At 42.5% G+C, this 12,810-nt stretch overlaps 1 protein-coding gene across 1 annotated transcript; it reads right to left on the bottom strand.

The window, feature by feature from the left end:
• Positions 1–1,842: 1,842 nt before the first annotated feature.
• On the bottom strand, positions 1,843–12,668 carry LOC308303853 (fumarate hydratase, mitochondrial-like). The gene is made up of 10 exons (XM_080748352.1): positions 11,544–12,668; positions 10,727–10,858; positions 10,488–10,598; positions 9,620–9,796; positions 8,914–9,096; positions 8,055–8,220; positions 7,666–7,869; positions 6,270–6,397; positions 2,582–2,735; positions 1,843–2,321 (listed from the first exon to the last, which is right to left on the bottom strand). Exons 1-10 carry the CDS (start codon positions 11,739–11,741, stop codon positions 2,179–2,181), a joined length of 1,596 nt encoding a protein of 531 aa, XP_080604478.1. The 5' UTR covers positions 11,742–12,668; the 3' UTR covers positions 1,843–2,178.
• Positions 12,669–12,810: the final 142 nt, after the last annotated feature.

The raw sequence follows: 12,810 nt of genomic DNA, 5'->3' as shown, positions 1-12,810 counted from the left end.
TGCATGCTCTTTCTTCATAGGAATGAACTCAATAACGTCGACCCGAGGCACTAATGTTTTACAGTGTGAGGGTTTTGTAATATAGGCCTATATGTCCACCTGAGCAGGGTTGGGTTGCTTTGTGTGTCTGGCGTGTAGCGGGTGTGTTGTTGTTGCTGCTGTGGGCTTAATGCTACAGTCAGGTCACACACCACTACACGGGGGAGAAATCTTTCCAAAGAGCGACCTCTAGAGTCACACAATTCGATTGGGCACCAAATTATGAGTAGCCGCCGAGTAAGCAAAAGCAGTGCGCGCGAGTGTGTGCACCTCGCTCGTCGTAGTGCGCGGGCAATCTCAGTCACAGACGTGAGCACGCGCCCGACCGACCTCGGGGCCAATCACGTGCGGGGAATTAATTCTCATCAGCAGCCAAAGCGCCTTGGTAACGGCAAGGTGGAGCGGATGGATGTTTATGTAACATTGAGAAACAGGGCAGCCTTCAACTGTTAAATTGCCATGCATGAAGTTGGACCTAGAATATGTCATTGCATTGCAATGTCAGTTTATTTCAATGTAGGCCTACTGAATGTGTGGGTCTTCCAGACTCTTCCTTGAAACTACACTAGTACATAAAACATGTAACTAGTCAATAAATGTGGGATTGCATAACTAATTACCAGTCCATTTTTATCAGTGGAATCCTAAATCACTCCAACCAGAACGGAATCAGATCCCAGTCTAGCGATTCAGCAGCAGATATAGTATATACTATTCTATCTGCAACTACATTACAATAAAAAGGCCACAATATCAAACTTGTAGACTTTGTAGCCACCACCATAAGATTCACAAGCTACTGTACATTGTGATTTTTAGGATCTGATAATAATCAAGTGGTTGGTTGCCCATGCAGCTGGTTGAGTGTAGGCAAACAAACTACAGCAGCAACAGCTTGAAGATAACACCAAGCTCTTGTTCTGGAAATCCCACATGAAGGTAACACTTCCCACCCCCTCTGTCATCAGTGATAAGAAGTAGTCTCCCTCTGGCTCTTTTATTTTTTTCTTTATCTCCTCAACTCTGAAGAGGTGATAGAGACGTGAGTGAGACAAATTGCCAAGCGGAGGTGGGGATTGCATCTTCAGGTATTCTGAGAGACACACTCTATGTGCTAATTATGCACCTTCTTAGATAGCAAGGGACCATAGGATTGCAATCAACAACAAAGCAGAATTTAACAATAGGTTGGCGATAGGTGTATGTATGTATAGTATAGTATAGTGGGACGTTTAATTATAGGTTAGTAGCAAATCAAACTGAAACATTGATGTATTAACGATGCCATTGTTTTTTTTTTGTTGACTCTAGTACATCATTTGTGGGATCATTACAAGGTGATTAGAAGGGAATAGCGTCTCTGTTCAAAACCGTTACTTTCAGGATTAAAATAAAAAGCAAGCAAAAGTAGCAGATCTACAAGCTCAACACACGTCGCTTCGCATTTCGAGTTTGTACATCTGCCTCTTTTGAGACTTTAGTGTGACACTATAGTATGATCAAGTAGGGCATTAGTTCAGGTTGAAGTTAAGAATAAGCAAGGAGCTATGAGGATTGTGGTTAAGGGTAGAGGTCTGAGAATCAATATAAGCTGTCAAAATTTGTTCTTGGTGCTTAACTCTAATCTTCCATTTTGCTCAGTATAGGTCCCATGTCCTCACAAGTAATAAATGATAGCCAAAGCAAATTGTTGCACTTGTGTCCCACATATTTACAAACAAACTGGGGTTAATGTTTAATCTGTTCAATCATTCATATGCATATGCAACGTGAATGCACCTGTACAAACCAGACGTGTTTTTCAACAAAAATGTAGTGCGTTTATTTTATACAAAGACATAAGACAGGGAACCATTCATGTACTTTTCCTTTCAGACCTCATGTGTTGTGTTGTTTGAGATGGCACAGTGGGACCATCTGTGAACTGTCCTCCCAGTGCCAACCAACTCCACCCATCTGGCAATGCAGGTATAGTGGAATCAACTACCACCATAGTAGGAAAGCATTTTGAACAACGACTTGGCCCAAAGTTTGTTTACATATATATATACGGTTATATATATACAGTATACTGTGTATTTCCTCCAACATGGATGACCTCATGAAATGGCCTCAATTTTCCAGGACGTTTGTTGGCCTTTACTTTGGCCCCAGCATGTCACTGGGTCTCACCCACTGATCAAACTCCTCCTCCGTCAGGTAGCCCAGCTCTATAGCCATAGCCTTCAGTGTGGTGCCCTTCTTATGCGCTGTCTTGGCAATGAGGGCCGCCTTGTCATACCCTGAACAAGACGGAGAGAAATACAGTACATTTGATCAGTTTTAGCAAACAAGCTTAGAGCTTGTTTTTGAGAGTGGTGTCTGACAGCCCTCTAGTGGTGAAAATGATGAAGTGCACATTTATTTTGTTGCAATTTCATTGGGTCTGTGCATAAGGTTTGTACTATGTAGGCATGTAATTTACATGACAACAGGCTGACATGTTTGCGTGTCCATATGTGCACAGTGATACAGACAGTTAAAAATATTGTTTGGTACATACCAATGTGTGGGTTGAGAGCTGTCACCAGCATAAGAGACTCATTCATGAGTTTATTTATCCTCTCCGTGTTCGCCTCGATTCCAACCACACAGTTTTTAGTAAAGGACACAGAAGCGTCACCAAGCAACTGTGCCGAGTTGAGAACATTTTTAATCTGCAGAGATAGAGAGAAAGCACTGTTAGAAGTATATATATAGGCCACTGCACTGTAAAATATCAGCACTAAAGGCAGCCTATTAACACACCCCTATTTTCATAGCATTTTCATTTCAATGATCCATCAATTGATTGGGTTCTGGCATTGATGCCTTTTAACATTTAACTCATATGAAGTTAAGTAAAACATTTAGGGCGGATTCACACTGCGGTCTCGGGACCGGTCTCGAGGCTACTTGGCAGATGTTTAAACCGGTTTTGACAGTGTGAAGCGTGCGGTTTTCCTCAGAAACGGATAGCCTCGAAACCACCTCAAGAGGTAGTCTCGAGACTGCATTGTGCGACCTCGAGACCGGTGAGCCGCAGTGTGAAGCAACCGTCCTCAAAAACGGTATTGATGTTGAACGTGACCTCATATAATGTCGACGAGTCAGGCGTCGCCACAAATAAACACTGGGTAACAGTTGTCGACATGGCCATGGGATCAGCGACTTCGTCTCACAGAGAGATTGCTTGCTTGTAGGGCTGTCTTCTAAAATTCTTTTTTTATATCACCAGTTAGCCTACTAATGCGGTGTGCTGGACTGGTGTCATGTACTTCCAATTGAGAGAAGTAGCAATTGGCAAACAGTTATTTATTGTCTCGCACCAGCGCACTGAGCGCAGGGGTGAAAGTGAGAGGAACGGCCAGAACCGGCGCTCCGTTAAAACATTCGGAACACGGGACTGTAATCATCATGTGTATAACCCGAGAGGACCCAATAGGACCCGTACTGTGTGTGTGACGTGTGTGTACTTTTTGCTTTTTATGCAAACCGTAAAGCAAGCAATCAATCAATGCGTGTAGTTGTGTGCTGTCACTGCTGTGCTGTTTAGGCTGACCTAGGATCAGATTCAGGTCCGTTATTAGCAGCGAGGCAGCGACATGTATGGCTGTAACTGTGAGATGATAATGCTGCTCTAGGATCAGATTTACAGCGGGGGTTGGTGCGTGCGTGCATGCATGCGTGTGCGTGATGCGTAGCAGCTACTCCTGCTGTCGCCCGTCGGGAAAGAAAAGCAGAAAGAGAAAGCACTAGCCTACAAGTTAAACCATGAAAACAAACCGAAAATGACTTACCGCTGTTGATAGAAAATAGCCTAAGAGTATTCATTTATCCCTGACTTTTGTTTCGATGTTATAGATTCCTTGGCACTGCTGTGCCTGCTTGACGTGCCATTAATGTGAATATTAAGCCACACTGTGGCTTGTGAAAGCGTTTCAATTGTAGTCTACGTTGATTATTAAATAATAAAAATAATAACGTGTGCTGCGCTGGACGTCTGAGGTCTGACACAGTTACTCGCTCATCATTCTGCACGTTTATTACTGGCTCATCATTCTGCACGTATCTGCCCCTGGAAAATAGCAGATCTACAAGCTCACAAAGCGTCGCGGATGCGAGGCATTGTGAGCTTGTAGATCAGCAAACGTCGCTCGACACCAACTATACAGGTCTATGGATATGCAAATAGTTTCTTTGTTAAACAGTTGTCGAGGTGTGAACTTCGGGGGGTGCGAGACCCCAGCTCAGAAAAGGTTTGGGTCGTCTGGGGCGCGCGAACCAAGACCGCAACACTGTTCCACACTGCGCTGTCGCGCGTCATTGAATTGTTACACCAACTTTCGTGCCTGAATTTATTGGCGACCACCATCAGCAATGTCGCATAGTTGATGACACTATGTGCATACCGCCACCTATAGGACCGGGCTGTATAGTGCTAGTGATCTCCAGGGAGGCCAGAAGGTCTGCCAATGTGAATGCTGGCCAGCGTGAACCAGCAACCGTTTTCAGAATCAGTTCTAATCAAACGGATTGCAGTGTGAATCCGCCCTTAGCTGCAAAGCCTCAGTAACAAGAGAAGAGAGACAAGGAATACCACAAACAAACATTGCTCACAGCACTGCAGTGATGAGAATCACATTATTCATTCAATGCAGACAGGAAAGTAAAATATTGGAAGCACACAGTGTGAAATGTTCACTATGGTGTTCTGCATGGGTACAGATACCGTTGTAGGAGAGTTAAAGGACAACTTTAGTTTTTTACAACAAGGGTTCATATTTTAGATTGTAATTAAAGAAAATAAAAGATGAGTGTTAAAATTATTTCTTCTACTTCTTTCTATTGTTTTAGAGATTCTTATTTCAGTGGTTGGGGGCATGCGTGCAAGTGGCTAAATATGTAATTTTACATAGAATAAGCCCATTCCCAAGATACAACGCAACCTTTCATGGTTGGATGTGACTAATGGGGGCTAGAAGTGCTACTGTAAATAGCAATAAAGAAACTGCTGGCTTATTGTGTCTAAAATTACATATTTAGCAACTTGTACGCATGCCCCATTGCGTACACATGCCCCACATTTTAGCGATAAAACAATAGAACGAAGCAAATGAAAACATTTTAACACTCACTTTTTCTTTTCTCTAATTACAATCTAAAATATGAACCCTTGTTGTAAAAAAGTTGTCCTTTAAAGGAGTAATTCACCCCCAAAATGACTTTTTTTTCTATTGATTAGTCACGCCACGGAGATTAGAGTTCAATAATATTTTTGGTTTTTGTCACATTCCTAAGACAAAAATGTGATAACAATAAATTTACCCCCATTCATGACAAAAACCAAAAAAATATTATTGAACTCAAGTCTCCATGGTGTGACTAATCAATAGAAAAAAAGTCATTTTGGGGGTGAACTACTCCTTTAAGGTATATTCCTTCCTCCAGCATCTTTTTTTGGCTTTCCTGAACTAAGGACATTCTCTATAGACTAAATTGTTTTGTACTCTCTGAATAAAGCACAGCTACCTTGACTTTCTGTCTGACCAATCACACATGATGTTCCCATTGGAAATATTAATTGTAAGAGGTGCCAAATAAAACTTCACCAAGGGGAGTGCGATTTCTCCGCAATCACACCATTTTGTTCAACCTTGCCGAACTTCATTTGAGCAAGAAGTATACCGCCCGCTTGTACTGTATGAGTAGAGACATTTTGAAGCCCCATGTCATCTCAGTTAACAGTGTAGCTGTCAATGGGGCTTTTAAGCCGTGACATCATTTTGTAGGCAGAGGAGAACTCTGCCCCCAGAGCATTTTCTGTCCCTAGCTATTTCAACAGATCCGAGACAAAAATAACGACTAAAGTATAATTCTAACACTTTCCTTTCAACAACAAAGAGAAGAAAAATGTGTAAATAGTAAAAATATTAAAAAGATTCACGGAAACTGGGGGCAGAAATTCTCCTCTGTCTACAAAATGATGTCATACTTAACAGCCCCATACAGCGATCAACAGACATCTTGTGTACGTAAACCCATATCTAACATTTAGATGAAAAGACATATTATAGTATTCTATGAATTTGCCACCGATTTGCAATATTAAAAACGAAGGCGTTTTATTTCTATTTTTACTATCCTTGTAACCTAAACCTGTCATGTCTCTTTGAATAAAAAAAAGAAAAAAAAAACACATGAATGCTCACAATCATGGGCTTGAACACGTTGAGCTCAAAGTGTCCATTGGCGCCTCCAATAGTGACCGCCACGTTGTTCCCCATTACTTGAGCTGCAACCATTGTTATCGCCTCACATTGGGTGGGGTTCACCTTACCTATACATAAACAGAAATTGATTTAATATAGTAATCATTACCACCAGGTACCGCTGGTCAGTGGTGAGCGAAAAGACGACATATCCCATGATGCACCGTGGCCACAAAGCGGATTGACTTTCACGTCCTCGTTCACAGCCATTATGTGCTGCTTTTTTTTCTTCTCCACGTGAAAGAAGACACATGGGGCGGCCGTGCGCACAATGGGCACGCACAGCGTTCACGGAGCGATCAAAAATCAGGTAAACAACACATTGCTTTTATAGATGGCATCTAATGTGTTAATGTGGAAATAACAAAATTCAAACTCGCTTCCCATATGAAAACCACACAGAAAGAACCGTTAAGATTTATATCAAATGTTGTTACTTAGATGATTTTTTTCTTGATCACAAAAGTTAAACATTGTATTTATTTTGTCTAGACAAATGCAAGGTTCATTGCTTACCAGGTATTCTAGTTTCTTTGAGTTCATGGTAACCCCGCTTATGCCGATCTTACACTAAGTAGTTTTGAATAAAAGACTATGTATGCAAAATGCCTAAATTGTAAATGTGTTCATGTATCTGTGTGTGTGTGTGTGTGTGTGTGTGTGTGTGTGTGTGTGTGTGTGTGTGTGTGTGTGTGGTGAGAGAGAGATATGCATTCTTGTGTGCATGCGGCAAAGTTCAAAGGTTGAAGAAAGAAAAGGCCAGACCTAAAATAAACCTGAAGCTGCTGCTATGGATCATGGCTTTTAGCTGGACAGACAGACAGACAGACAGACAGACAGAGTAAGACAGGGGGAGTTGAAATGTATAAAGGTTTCTGTAATTGTGCAAAACTACTACCCTTAGTCATAAACAGAGTGCTGTCTCATATTAGAAAGCTAAGCTAAGTCCGTGTTATTGAATTGTATTGGTTTCGGTTCTTAGAACTTGAATTGAAATGGCTTGAATTAATAGTTACCATTGAAACAATAAACAATAGCGGAACGGTTTTGCTCTCTATATCTTTCCAGACTATATTATGGAGTCCCTGGAATGCAACTCAGTATAGTTATGATGTATTTTTGGTTTAGTGTGAAAATTTGTGTACTTTATCAACAATTTGTCTTGGCCATGTGGAAAAGCCTTAAGCCTGGTTTTCTACTTTGAAAATGGCAGATCTACAAGCATCAATGCATTGCGTGCAATATACTGCGAGATTGTATTATCTGCCGTTCTCAGCGTGCAGCATGGGTGCGTGACAGCGTATCCATTCTCTGACAGTGTCCTTTGCCCGCTGACCTGGCATGATGCTGCTTCCAGGCTCGTTCTCGGGCAGTATGAGCTCTCCCAGGCCAGAGCGCGGTCCTGACCCCAGGAAGCGGATGTCGTTGGCTATCTTCATCAAGCTCACAGCCACCGTGTTCAGGGCTCCACTCAGCTCCACCAGCGCGTCGTGAGCCGCCAGGGCCTCAAACTTGTTTGGAGCGGTCACGAAGGGCAGACCTACCGAAAACATTTACCAGACAGTTCAGTCATGACACTCTTGTTGTGATATAAACCATATTTTATTGCATCAATGTTACATATTTGTACTTGTTGGTGTGAGTCCACGCCTGTGATGCTCCAGAATTAATCTGCTTGGGTCTGTGTATGTGTGTTTAATACTGTGTATGTGTATCTTGGCTCACCCGTGAGCGATGAAACGGTATCAGCTACTTTCTCCGCAAAGCCAATACGGGTGTTTAGTCCAGTGCCAACGGCTGTGCCACCTGCTGCCAGCTCATAGACTCTCGGCATGGCTGCCTTTATCCTCAATATGCCATACTTAACCTGTTGGACATAACCCCCAAACTCCTACAGCCCACACAGACAAACAAACACACGTTAGTTTGAAGGGATTTGCGTGGAGAGGATACTACTAGATACTAGTTAGTATCTAGTAGGTACAAGCTGTAGTAGACTACTATAGACATACAAATGGGGATTCATCAGCTGATCAAACGGAGTTGTACTGGCGTTAGGGATGGGACGATAAGCGGTATTATCGTTTATCCTGATAAAAAACACTCACGATAATCGTATTGTGGAGATTTAATTTATCGTGATATCGTCCTCTGTCATGCACTGGGATCAATTCACCTTTTATTTGCAGAGCTGCATATCCAGTACCACTTAACCCTCTATAATTGGTAAAAGGTACTTATAATATACGTACTTGATAGTCTTTTTTTTCACTCTATCAAATGTCTTTGCCAAAAAATAGCAAATCTACAAGCTCACAACGCGTCGCATTGAGCTTGTAGATCTGCTATTTTTTGGCAAATGTTCCGCCCCAGGATAATGGATTTTGATTATCGCGATAATATCGTAAATCGCGATTTCTTTTGTCACAATAATCGTGATATGACATTTTCATGTCGTCCCATCCATAACTGGTGTTTTCATCTGCCATTTGGGTTCAGGTCCATCATTTTGGACCTGAAAGGTCATATTTTCAACAACCACATCCTGACCCAACCTAAAAGCATTTAGTCTTTATTGCTGTACCTGCCCGAGGGAGAGGGGCACGGCATCTTGGGTGTGTGTGCGTCCAATTTTAATGATATCTTTGAACTCCTCCGATTTAGCGGCCAGCGCATCGTGGAGAGCCTGCAGGCCTGGCAGCAGGACGTGGTGCACCTCTGTGGCGGCAGCTATGTGCATGGCAGTGGGGAAGGTGTCATTGGAGCTCTGGAAGGGAAACGCACACATAGGAGAACTTATGAACGTTCCATAGCCTCCAGATCTTGGGAAAGCCAGAATTAATTCAGTTAAGTAAAGGCTAAACTGAGTTTACAATGCCAGATCTCTGGAAAGCCAGAATTTAATAAAAACGAAACTGAATTTACAATGCCATCCCTCACATTTCCTAGCAGAAATGATAAACATACTGTATGACTCTAGTCTCACATAGACCACCAATATGGTGGCATCTAAATCTCAACGTAGTTGCTAAAACCGGATGGAAAGATTTAAAGACTAACTGCATTCAGTGCATTTCCGAATCAATTCAAAGTCTTTAGGGCAGTCCTTCATATTGGGACGGTTATGAGACTGTCTTCCAAAGCGTCGGTTTGTTAGAGGTTGTTGTTGCTGCTATGAAGTCATTACATTGAATTTAGATGTCACCAGACATCTTACATATGGCTTGCTAGGTGACACGACATACGTATGAATATAACAGAAAGAATCATAAAGATAGACGCCGTATTACCTGGCTCTTGTTGACGTGGTCATTGGGGTGAACAGGGTCCTTACTCCCAAGCTTTCCCCCCATGATCTCGATGGCCCTGTTGCTTATGACCTCGTTCACGTTCATGTTGCTCTGGGTTCCGGAGCCGGTCTGCCACACAACCAGAGGGAAATGGTCGTCCAGCTTCCCAGCTGCGACCTATAAAATATTAAGCACAATCCTGTCAAACACTGGTGCCTACGCTCATCTGTATGGTTACTATGGTTACTGTGTCGGTAAAGGTGAGGGACGAAAATTCTAAACTTTGAATCATGTATTAACTACTCTGTGGGTGGGTCAGTCAGTCTGTCTGTCTGCCTGCGTGTCTGTGTGTGTTGCATTTAGGGATACAAACGATATTATCGTTTATCACGATAAAAAACACTCACGATTTCGTCCTCCGTCATGCACTGGGATCAATTCACCTTTTATTTGCCAAGCTGCATATCCGGTAGCACTCAAATCCTCTATAATTGGTAAACGGTAGTTATAATATACGTACTTGATACAGTCTTTCTTTTTTTCACTCTCTATCAAATGTCTTTACGAAAGAAATAGCCGATATACAAGCACACAACACGTCGCGAGCTTGTAGATCTGCTATTTTTGGGGCAAATGTTCTGCCCCAGGATAATGGATTTTGATTATCGCGATAATATCGTAAATCGTGATTTATTTTGTCACAATTATCGTGATATGAAATGTTCATATCGTCCCATCCCTAGTTAGCTCCTGTGTCAGTAAAGGTGAGGGACGAAAATTCTAAACTTTGAATTATTTATTAACTACTCTGTGAGTCGGTCAGTCTGTCGGTCAGTCTGTATGTCTGTGTGTCTGTGTTGTACTTGACCTCATCAGCTGCCTGGACGATGGCGTCAGCGATTTTGGGGTCGAGGCCGTAGTCCTTGTTGACCTCAGCAGCAGCTCTCTTCAGGATGCCAAAGGCCTTAATGACCTGGATCTGAGAAAGACCACAAAAGAGAGCGGAGAGGAGGGGGGAGAGAGAGAAGGAATCATCTAGATTTAGATGGGTTAAAAGCATCCAGTCAGTCATTTATTCAATGAATGGTTCTTTTGTGTGAGACTTACTGGCATCCTCTCAGAGGGACCTCCTATCTTGAAGTTCATGGTGGACCTGACTGTTTGGGCGCCGTAGTACTTGTCAACCGGCACTTTGAGCTCCCCAAACGTGTCCCGTTCAATCCTGAACTCTGAACTGGCCTGTGCGGGCACACAAGGGTAAACAAACAGTAAGTCAAATATAACCTAACAATGCACAAGCTGAATTGAAGCGGTTTATCAGTACGGGCAAATAAACAGAGCACTGGCTGCAGGGATGTCTTGCCAAATGTATTGTGTGTTCACAATCAATGATACAATATTGATATTAGCATGGGGATGTATTCTTCTTTTTGGTGAAAATTTGTTTTAATCTAACAGCAAGACTAACTTTGCAGGCTAGTTAGTATCTAGTAGGTACAAGCTGTAGTAGACTACTATAGACATACAAATGGGGATTCATCAGCTGATCAAACATGGAGTTGTACTGGCCAGGGGCCTAACTAATAGTAATATGACTAGTATTATCTAACAGCTGGCAGTGTTGACAGACAACTGACTTTGACCTCTGGTTGCTAACGTTAGCAAATGAGATACTTGACTGGCTGTAGTGGCTGACAAGCTAATGAGCACATAATATGAAACCAATTACTGCAGTTGCTTTCTTTAGAGTGAATTAACAAAAAACGTGCACGTGCGTTTCACACCCAACGCGACGAGCACACTTTACATAGTTTGCTAGCCAGCTAGCAGACTATTCATTAATTTACACTGGCTAAGCTACAGCTAAGAAGGTCACACCGACTAACAGCTCATTGTAACGTGACTAAAAAGGCGTCAAACATACCATTCTGGATGTTGTTAGGAGTGCAGGGCAGTGCAGCTTGGTGTTGGCGAGGTGCTTTTGCAGAGCCAGCACTCTGCAGTTAATTCTGTGGACGCTGCGCAGAGAGCGATACATGGCGGCTACAGTACGGCTGTCAGATCCGAAGGGCGGAACCAATGTTTGAGCCAACCAGAAGTCCGTTTTAGGGGGCGGAAACATATTCGTGTGCAACAGTGGGGGGAGATAATTGAAAGCAGCACCGACCGACAGATGAGCGAAAAGCCAAGGCGACTTGGCGTTTGCATCCAGCTTAAGGCAAGACCCAAATCAATTTTTAACTCAAATCTTTGCTTCTGAGGTCCCTCCCTGGTACAAGATATGAGATGGGGTCCATGGCCAAATAAATACATATCATTTTGGGGGTCCTTGACCTTGACAGTGAAACGACAAAGTTTGAGAAGTTATGAGAACCACTGATAGTCAGATTTTATGTCTTTAAAATCTGTCTTAAAAAGTCTGAAGAAAAAAGTAACGTATGTTGCTATCAGTGGTTCTCAAACTTTATCATGTCAAGGACTAGTCCAGTAAAAAATAAAGCTGAGGTTGGAAAAAATTGTGTTATTTAGTTTTTCAACTGATTCTGACAGGAAATTAGGTCTACTAGCCAGGATAAAAAATCTACCATAATCTGCTCACTGCAAATACCCACAGTGGCAAAACATTCATTGGCCCCAGAAAACGCGCACAAAACTGATGAAAAGTGATGAACTAAACCATTTTCTGGGGCCATTTGTGGCCCAAGGAATGTTTTTTGTGCAAAACAAATGCTTGCAATGTATTCAGCATCATGACAAACCCCTAGTTAGACCCCTCACATCCTACTTAAAGCAGATTTTTTTCTGGGTATTTTCCTCCTGTATAGAAAGTCGATGGGAGCCCAACTTGATTTGGCCACTGTGGGTATTTGCAGTGAGCAGATTATGGTAGATTTTTTTATCCTGGCTAGTAGACCTAATTTCCTGTCAGAATCAGTTGAGAAACTAAATAACACAATTTTTTCCAACCTGAGTGGATTTTTTTCCTAGAATTACTAGACTAGACCCCCAAAATGATACTTTGTTCCAGGGACCCCCAGAAGCAAAGATTTGAGTTAAAAGTGTTCACTCTAAATTTGGGTCTTAAGCTAGATGCAGAATATCTATTCTGCATCTAGCTTAGGGCCTCAGGCTCAGACCCGTTGGCAAACACAGCGGAGCAGGGCGTCACAAGGGGGGGAAAGTGGGACTGA

This window comes from Nannobrachium achirus, assembly GCF_963921795.1.
Source record: "Nannobrachium achirus genome assembly, chromosome: 18".
NCBI classification, from domain to species: domain Eukaryota; kingdom Metazoa; phylum Chordata; class Actinopteri; order Myctophiformes; family Myctophidae; genus Nannobrachium; species Nannobrachium achirus.
The sequence above is the reverse complement of the archived record's forward strand: the minus strand, read 5'-3'. Positions and strand labels throughout refer to the sequence as shown.

Excerpts from the sequence above, each read along its gene's own strand:
- LOC308303853 (XM_080748352.1), bottom strand. The coding sequence starts at position 11,741 with ATGTTTCCGCCCCCTAAAACGGACTTCTGGTTGGCTCAAACATTGGTT. Across the intron at positions 9,097-9,619 it reads ACCACGTCAACAAGAGCCAG|AGCTCCAATGACACCTTCCC; the intron begins GTAATACGGCGT and ends TTTCCCTTCCAG. Across the intron at positions 6,398-7,665 it reads TGGAAGCAGCATCATGCCAG|GTAAGGTGAACCCCACCCAA; the intron begins GTCAGCGGGCAA and ends GTTTATGTATAG.